Source organism: Seriola aureovittata, chromosome 17 (assembly GCF_021018895.1).
Source record: "Seriola aureovittata isolate HTS-2021-v1 ecotype China chromosome 17, ASM2101889v1, whole genome shotgun sequence".
In the NCBI taxonomy this organism is placed as follows: Eukaryota; Metazoa; Chordata; class Actinopteri; order Carangiformes; family Carangidae; genus Seriola; species Seriola aureovittata.
This window is the reverse complement of record NC_079380.1, coordinates 3,908,595-3,918,155: the sequence shown is the minus strand read 5'-3', so window position 1 is coordinate 3,918,155 and position 9,561 is coordinate 3,908,595. Positions and strand designations below refer to the sequence as shown.

The 9,561-nt window shown below is 38.8% G+C and overlaps 1 protein-coding gene across 1 annotated transcript; it reads right to left on the bottom strand.

Moving 5' to 3' along the window:
• Positions 1-105: 105 nt before the first annotated feature.
• Positions 106-8,958, bottom strand: LOC130185872 (cytohesin-2-like). Its single transcript, XM_056402598.1, has 13 exons — positions 8,817-8,958; positions 7,872-7,954; positions 7,522-7,586; positions 5,897-5,963; positions 4,534-4,652; positions 3,821-3,901; positions 3,563-3,675; positions 3,209-3,357; positions 2,330-2,441; positions 2,159-2,235; positions 1,965-2,036; positions 1,590-1,738; positions 106-627 (listed from the first exon to the last, which is right to left on the bottom strand). The coding sequence occupies exons 1-13, from the start codon at positions 8,854-8,856 to the stop codon at positions 549-551; spliced, it is 1,206 nt and encodes a 401-aa protein (XP_056258573.1). The 5' UTR covers positions 8,857-8,958; the 3' UTR covers positions 106-548.
• Between the last annotated feature and the right edge of the window lie 603 nt (positions 8,959-9,561).

Here is a 9,561-nt window from a genome sequence, read left to right as displayed (position 1 = left end):
GTCATTTTTACATCACATTATAACACTGACTGTGTTCATTTCACGCCACTTGGTGGTTGTTTTGGGTCTGTTTTGTGTATTTTGTCATCATTTTATGTTTCTTTGTGGCTAATTTGTGTCTTTCTGTGGTCGTTTTGAGATTATTTATGCTTCTTTCTAGCTTTGTGGTGTTTTATTGGCATCTCTTTGTAGTCAAATTGTGTTTGTTTTGACTTGTTTGCATGGCTTTGTGGTCATTTGACTTTCCAGCAATAAGTCACCTCATATAGAAGGTCAGTCGGGGGGGCACCATGGGGGGTCTTTGCCACCCCTCGGGCTGTGCCTCTGCAGCAGATATGTGTCGGCCCCTGAACCCGGAGCAGTAGTGCGTGCAGTTTGCAGAAGTAATGTGAAGACTTTACACTGCAAGCCACAAATAGTTCACAAAGTGCCACTTCCCAATTCAGACATTTCTGTGAAATGAAGTGTGATGAAGTTGAACAGACTCGGGATGATTAATCCATAAAATGCTCAGATGTTGTTTCCACTGATGTCTGGAGTTTCAGTTTCTATGAGGACGTGTTGCTAATGACCTTCCTCTTACGTAGAGACACCAGGTCGTAGAACGGGTCTTTGGTGATGCTCGCCCTGAGAAAGAAGATTCAGACGACGTTTGAAACTGAAAGATCATCAAGAACAGTGGTAGTAGTAGCTTTTCATTTTTTCCTGCCCATACAGTCGTTGTCCCTCCTAGCTAGTTCTGCAACTCATGATTATTTACATTATTGATTCATTTCTTGGTTATTTTTTTTATTATTCAACTGATGGTAAATTAGGTAATAAAATGTCAATAAAATGAAAATACTGAAAAATTCCCATCACAATTTCATGGGAACCTGCAGATGTTTGGTATTTTTAGCTCCAGATGTTCATGCTCAAAACCCAAGGTGACATCTGGATTAAACTATCATAAATGAAATGAAACTATTATTAAAACTGATCAACCAACCGATTAATTGACTAATTGTTTCAGCATTATTGTGAACTCCAGTGATGGCCCTTAACATTAATACTATTTCTCCTACATCCACTCAAACCAGTAGGAGACATAAGTGCAGCGACAAGGACGTGATCCCTCACCAGCTTCCCACCAACGAACAGTTATGTTTGTTTAAACACACAACAAACTAAAGGTAAAGAGCTCAGCAACAGACCCACGGAAAATCTATTGAATTTGCCTAAATTAAAGTATGAAAGTCAGATGTTAGCTTAGCTTAGCACAAAGACTGGAAACAGGGGGAAACAGCTAGCCTGGCTCTGTCTGAACGAGCACCCCTAAAGCTCAAGCACAATTTACTGTTGGACTATTTCTTGGCTCTGAGGAAACCAGCTGAGTCTCCAGGACGTTACTGGTCCCAGTCAAGTAATAATTGTGCATAAAACCTCCTGTATAAACGAGCTGCAGCTTTAGATGTGACTGTAGCCTTCCTGATCTTTGCTGCTGGTTTTTACTCTTTCTGATCCTGTGTTCCAGCTTCAGCCTTGACGAGCACTGGCTCACAGAGGCACATGTCCTCCCATGTGTTCTCCGCAGCATCAGCAGCTCTCACCTGATTGCGTGGATCCAGTTGTCCCGCTCTTCCGTGCTGGCCGCGCTCAGCTTATAGGACTGGTGTTTACCCTGCACCACTCGGCCTTTGTTCTCCGTCTTGCAGGCCTTGATCTTTTGTCCTTTGGGGTTATATAACTCCAGACAATACTGTTCAAACACAGACACACATGTGGCACCGTCACTGTATGTGCATATGCTTTCTGTTTGTTTTAACAGTCCTCTGATAGCTCTCTGACTCACTGTTTTCAGCACTTGTGTGAGAAATATAGCAGCTTCTGTGTGATTCATGAAGTTGTGTGGCAGCAAAAAAAATGTGTGTGGAGGCTCATCACTCCCTTCATGCACTTCACAGCAAAGGTAAATAATACTGTACCGGTTTGCTTGTGTCTTGCAGCTCCCTGACACACAGGTTCTCCAGAGGAATAATCCCGATCGGGTCTTTATCCTGGAGTAAGAGACGGATATTATATAGACAGACCCCACCTTTTAACCACAGGAAGCATGATTGACATTTGCATATTTTGTTGTCAGTGCAGTTTCCTTGGCAGCAGAGAAACAGATACTCACTGTGGTGTACTCAAAGTAGTACAGGCAGCTGTCTGTCAAAATAAACCACCTCCTCTTCCAGGTTTTAACACGGCCACCTTCCACAAAGACAAACAACAATTTACTGAGATGTAGTAATCTCACCTGAAAGCCTGCAATCTACTCAGTGTGCTACAAACATAATCATCTCACCCATTTTAAGGAGCCAGCCCTCTCTGTCTGGATTAAAAAACGTCAGCGTGAGGTCGTTCCCATCGTCCTCTGGGATTTTAAACGGCTCGCTGCGGATACTCGTGTACAGTTTCTGGAAAACAATTGAAAGCAGAAGAAACATCAACTAAAATCAAACTATATACTATAATATATAGACTATATACATTGTTAACATTTTATTTTATATTTTAGCTTAAAAACTGCAGTAAAATTCCAGAGGATTAAAGACAATGAAATAATAATAATAATAATAATAATAAAAACACCAACACTGGAGATAAATGAAATTAAATTTAATTTAAAATTTTAATGTATCTTTCTTTTGCCTCTCTTTTATTTTTATGCCTTTGTGTCAGCAACAGTCAGAGCAGGAGGCATTATGTTTCGGGTTGTGCGTCCGTCTGTCCCATTCTCGAGAATGCTAAATCTCATTACACCTTGAGGGAACTTTGGCACAAATGTTTGGACTCAAAGATGAACTTATTTGATTTTGTTTTGTCAAAGGTCAAGGTCACGGTAACCTCACAAACCATGGTTTTGGTCTCTTGAATGTGATATTTCAATCCCCCCTGGAGGGAATTTGCTTAGATTTGGCACAAACATTCACTCGGACTCAAGTATGAAGTGATTAGAATTTGGTGGTCAAAGGTCAAAGATCGAGGTCAAAAAGACTGCTGGACATTATTCAATGCTGTAACTCAGGAAGAGGAGATTGTGACCATATTTGCTGCAGGTTGGCGGGTTGGTTTTGTAGATTGTTGGCGTGTTGTGATCCCATGTGGGATGGACCACATGTTTGGTATGACGCAGAAATGAAAAACAACAACAACAAAACAAATGAAATGTGTGGCCGCTGACCGTGAGCAGCTCGGTGGGCAGGTCTTTCCCGTTGTTGATGCCACTGTTCATAGAGAAGAATCGCTGCAGACTGGGTTTGTCTTTCACGTTGGGGTTGTGGAGACTCGTGTTGAGCATGATGATGGCAAAAGACAGGATGTAGCAGGTGTCTATTGCACACACACAGAAGACAGAAAACCACAGTGTTTCCTTCAGCCTTGCATTGTTATCACTGCTTCAGCTGCATACATTCAAAACTGCAGCCGTTTGTGTGAATGCTGCCTGAGGAAAAACTCTTCTATTGAACAATCTGTGAAAGATGACTTGTCTCCTATCATCATCAATCAGGTGAGACGAAGCCTACTGTCTTCGTACCTGTGGACTCGAAGACCCCTGGGTTACAGTCACAGTAGCGAGTTGCAAACGCCTCCATCATCCTGTCAATCTTCTGAGCTTCTCCCGGGAGACGAAAGCTCCAGAGGAACTGCCTGTGAGAAAAGGAGGAGGAGGGGTGTAAGAAAAAACACACACATGCACACAGAAGAAGGACGATTTCCACATCGTCAGAAAACTGCTGCAACATTTCTCACAGACTTTATTTATTTATTTGAGTTATTTATCTTTAAAGCAAACCTCAGCGCCTGCACCAGATTCAGGTCTGAGAATTCATGCAAGTCCACGAAGGCTTTCAGTATCTTCAGATAAATCTCCTCCCTGTGTTAAAAGAAAATAGGAAATAATCATCATCTGGACATCTGGACCAAAATCCATTTCTGAACTGCTTATTAACATTTAAAACTTAAGTGAAGACGTTCCCCACTCAGTTGTTTGAATAAAGACTATGAAGCACGACTGTGTGTTTCTACTCAGTAAAAATGACATTATAAATGTTGGTAAGTTAAAGAAATAGCTAAATATACCAAGTATTAAAATTAAAAGTACTAACTGTGTTTAAAAAAAAAAGCCTCCTCTGAGTGGTATGTTACTATGCATTTTATTATTGAGTTATTATTACTGATGAATTCATGTGTAAGCAGCATTTTAATGCTGTAGGTGCCCCAGAGAGGCGCTATACTTTTAACTTCTTTGTTTATTGTTGGGTGGTTTAATCCTCAACAACTCATTTAATAAGCTGCTGGTATGCTGTGTGCGTAAAGTCATCAGCGCAGTATCAATGTCAGATGGATGTAATGCGATGTAAAGAAATGTAGTGGGAGCTGAAGTATAAAGTAGCATATAATGAAAATACCCAGATAAAGAACGAGCACATCGATACTGAACCGTAGTTCTGTACTCCAGTAAAAGTGCTCAATGATATTTCCAGATCAGTTGTGTCAATGTTGTACCTCTCTCCCAGAAAATTTCCAATGGCGGTCTTGTTCAGTCCCTCCTCTTTGTAAAGAAACTCGGCCACTGACTCTGCTCGCCATTCCAGCAGGTCGTTTTCAACCAGGTAATGGACGCCCTGCAGGAAGTCAGATTTGTATGAAGAGCATTTGGAAATCAGGGGCATGCAAATCAGCAATGTCCATGCTTACACACAAAAACTTTATATACTTCATGTCAAGTCGAATGGTTGTTCAGACTGTATTAGAGAAGAATCTTTAAAGTTAAATCTTCAGATGTTTAATTTGTGTCTTTCAGCTTCCAGGGCAGGAAATTGTGTTTAAATCAAAATCTTCATTAGTCATATCACACGACGGGAAAGTTTTATTATTCTCCTTCAGAGTCACTGCTGCCATTAATCACCAGAGCAGGAGATAAGAAAGGTTGAATGAATATTGCATGCTGTTAACTCTCAATCTCAATGGGTGTTCAGAGCCAAAACATCAAAATATGACCCTTTATTCTGAGTGCGTACTCCTGCTGAGTGCCTCTTCAAATCAATTCCACTTAAAGGCACCCTTAACCCCCCTTAAGAAGTCTTAAAGCTTCTCTTCCGCCCACTTGCACAAGTCCTCCGGTCTGAGCACAGACCAGGGCACAGGCTGAGGGACTCAGAGTTTGGTTTTTTTTTTTACCGGAGATGCAGACAGATAGAGGTCGTTGTGGTGAACTGGAGCTTCTGCCCCACTTCAGGGAACAGGATGTGGGTTTTCTCGCTATTGCTCATCCTCTGCGCCTGTGCACTGTGCACTGTTTGCACTTCTGCACATCACACACACACACAATGTTCAACACACATCAGCTGTCTGTGGAGTTGTCTTGCTGTCATCTTGCTCTCAACCTTCAGATGAAGTGGAGCTGAAGAGTGAAAGTGTAATTTCACTTCATGTACCTTTACTGTGGCTCAGGGTAACCAGAATAATAATAGTGTTTCCGTATGAGCTGTTGAATTAAATGGCATGTGACCTGTCAGAACTAAAGATGGTGTTACACACTTAGAGAGACCGCTGCGAATGTTCTGTGTACTCTGTCTAAATGCATACGGGTGACCAAATGAAATATTTAGTCTGATGGTCAAGTGAGGCTACAAACACACACTATTCAACATGCAGCACAGGTTATATTGAGCTGTGTTGAAACATCAAATGACAAATAGTGGTTGTGTCAAAAAGTTTCAAACCACTGCAGTTTAAAGACACTAGAGCAACACGTAAGACCTTCATAGAAAGAAATAAGTCAAATCCATAACCATTAAATCCGCTTTTCCTGTTTATAAACATAAATATATGTGTGTATATTGTATATATTTATATAAAAACTCACCATTTTGGGGTCCATGTTGAATTTCTTTTTCCCACGTAAGAATCTTCTGTTCTTCACAACCTTTTTACTGCAACAAAAGACAAAAAACCTTTCATTATAAACTACTATATTATATTATTAATATATTTATATGCATGGCATGAAATAATAAAGAAACATCAAACTCAAAACCTTCAAATGTTAATCAAATTCATATAATTATATATATATCATATAATCATAATCAAATGAATCATTTCACTTGGCCAGTAGTTTAAAACACAAGTTATTTAATTGTTAATGTGATGGTATTCAGAGAAACTTCTAATTCTCATATTTCAGAAGTGTAAATCAGAAACGATTTGGTATTTTGACTTGATAAAGATGACCAAATACATTATTAAACAACTATCAAAATGGTCATCAATTAACCCTCCATTAATCTGTGAGTAGTAGTTTAGTAGCATATTTTCTAAATTACTAAGGGTGTATTTTATCAAGTGGTGGGTGTTGGAGGTTTTTTTGATTTGGTGGGGGCAGCAATACCGAGAAACTGTGGTTATGATGCCAGCAAAACATTTAGAAGAGTGAAGTGTCACTCACATATCATTATCTCTGTCTGAAAGCAACAGCAAAAGCAACAGGAAGTCCAAATATGCAGACAGCCACATGCACATCACTCTCAAAATGTCGCAACACCATTCTGTCTAAATTTGTTCTGTCACAGTAAATGTGTTTGGTACGCCTAGAGCTTCACAGCACAGGCCAGCATAGCCAGACCATAAACCTAGATATACTGAATAACACTGATAAACAACTAAAGCTGTTAGCAGTTTATATAGTTAGTAATGTAGTGAAGTCTGGATCTCTGTATTCGTTAACTTGACCACCATAGGTCCAATCACTGGACATGGTATCTAGGTTTCTGTGTGTATGGTTGAAACCACTATAGCTATAGATTATGTATAAACAGCTGAAACAGTTATAAGTACAGTTCATAGCTAAAATGAATGTATTAGTAGTTAGCTAAAAGTATTAGCAGGTGAAATAGTTAGTTAAAGGTAATGTATTAACAATAGTTACTAAGCTAAAAATATTAACAGTTGAAATAGTTAGCTTAAAGTATTAACAGTTGAAATAGTTAGCTAAAAGTGTTAACAGTTGAAATAGTTAGCTTAAAGTATTAACAGTTTAAATAGTTAGCTTAAAGTATTAACAGTTGAAATAGTTAGCTTAAAGTATTAACAGTTTAAATAGTTAGCTAAAAGTGTTAACAGTTGAAATAGTTAGCTTAAAGTATTAAAAGTTGAAATATAAGTGATGTATTAAGCGTAGAAATAGTAGGCTAACAGTTAAAACAGTTTGGTACTGGTTGAAACAGTTAGCTAAAAGTAATTTTTACCACTGCTATATGTGAAGCATTTTTTTTAAAAGGTCAAGTGTATAACTAATTTTAGTAACAGGTCTAAGGACGAAATGCTAAAAGGACAATGTTCCGAAACATTGCAACAAAACTGCTTGCACGACTTTGGGAAGTTGAGCATTATGGTGTGTGGGACTCCAAACTGCATCAAAATGTCACTTAAGTAAGAGGAAGAGGCTGCTGACTCATTGAAGAGGTGCTCTAAAAATTTCCTTATACTCACTTCTGCTCCTTCTGTTCAGAGCTGTGGATTTCTGGCATGATGTGATTGATCTCCAGCCTCAGCTTCTGTGAGAGGAAGTTGAGAATGAGAACTGTGATGTTAGCTTGGGAACAAGGTTTGGTGTTACGTCACAGACACCCTTACACTCAATTGTAGGCTATGTGACCGTGGCCATTCGTCCCCTACTGTTAATAAAATAACCTTCATATCTCTATTAGAGCTTGGTGAATGAAATGCCTTTGTGTGCTGTGAAAAACTCTGCTGAGGCTGCCAGGAGTGGGTGCATGGAAAAGAATAATGATGTACTCTAATGTAAGACCTTGGAAAAAAAAATATACTCATTATAGTACCTGGATGTCATCCAGCAGCTCAAACTTGTGAATCTTGATGGTTTCACTCGGCCTTCTCTCCGCCTGCGTGATTTTCGGTGGGGCTGTGAGGCAATAAAAAGCATCAACACTGGGACAGTTCAGGATGGTGGCATATACTTGATGTAGCAGTCAGTACATTCAAACAGTGTGGACACAACAACCTCATTCACACTTACGCTTACTCACACAGACCAGAATGCATCACAACTTTATACTTCACTGGTTAGAGAAGTCGTCAATGAACGAAAGAAGGAAAAAACGCTTGAAAGAGCTATCTCTTCCTCTTCTAATGAATGATTGATTTGCCAACAGTCTGATTAATCCTGTCAGAATTTATGTTTGCAGAGTTGCTTATGCAGTTCAAATATTGTGTGTATATAAAATAAATGAGGATTTATATATAATATCAGTTATTAGCATGATGTCATCCACTGTGCCGAAGTGACATAAATGTGATTAAATTCCATGTTACTCAATGCTCATCCACTTAAAGTAATTCAGAAGGTTAGCCTATAAAACCACTTGTATAAAAGTTCATCAAACGTTTTTAAATATGACTTGTTATTATTGTGATTATTTGTGGATGGTTTTGTCCAGGACGAATATTTGCAGCATAATAGTGAAATTTAGATTTGGTTGTTGGTTGTTTAGGTCTCAAATGGTTCAAAGGGTGAATAACATAAAAAAAAATTTACAAGCAGATGCTTTAGTCAATATCACTGAACAGTTTGTCACCCACAAAATCTAAATTAGCAGCATTTTATTGAGTTGTACAGACAAATGGTATGACTTAAAACATCTCTAAATCATCCAACAACCTTGGTATTTGTGTTTGAGAAACAGCTTATTAAGTATAATAATATAATAGTAATATAGATAATAACAATAATAACAACAATACAGATAATAACAATAAAAACGTACCTTTCCCCCAAAGGAAGCTGTCTTTTCTGCATATGGCCATATTGTTGATGGTGTAGAGCGACTGAACGTCTGCACAGGAAACAGAGTGTCAGAGTGAAAAAAGGGCCGGCGCTGCCATTCTGAGAGATGTGACACTGACAAGACTCCGAGCTCACTCAACAGCCCCTCTTACAACATTTCAGATGACGTGCATGGCAGAAATGTTGACATGTGGACTGTGCGTAAACACATTTCTTTACGAAACACACATCTCATTCATACCCTGCACAGCTGCTACTATTATTACACCACAGTACACCTATTATTTCTAATACTAGTTCTCAAAAAGCCACAACTGTTACTCATGTCATACTCACATTACAAAGTGCCTTACAAAAAACAACTGAATAAAAAGTATAGTAATGGAATAAACTTGACAAAAAAAGGAAACATAAATGGAGCCATACTAATGTCACTGAAAAATAAAGTGCAGTGGTTTGGTAATTTGTTTTTTACACTCATGGCACACTACACAACACACATAAAACACACCTCAACAACTGTAAAGTTGTATCAATTGTATAATGATGCTGTCAGTTTGAAGATGCAACGTCTTCAAGTATCAACAAAGTCCAGCTGCCCTCGATTCAACTTTTATCGGAGAACCATGACCTGGAAGACGGAGAATCTTCACACACGTGTAAGATTGTTTGGTCTTGGTGGAGGTACATGCTCTACTGAATGCCATTCTTGTTTTCATTGTTTT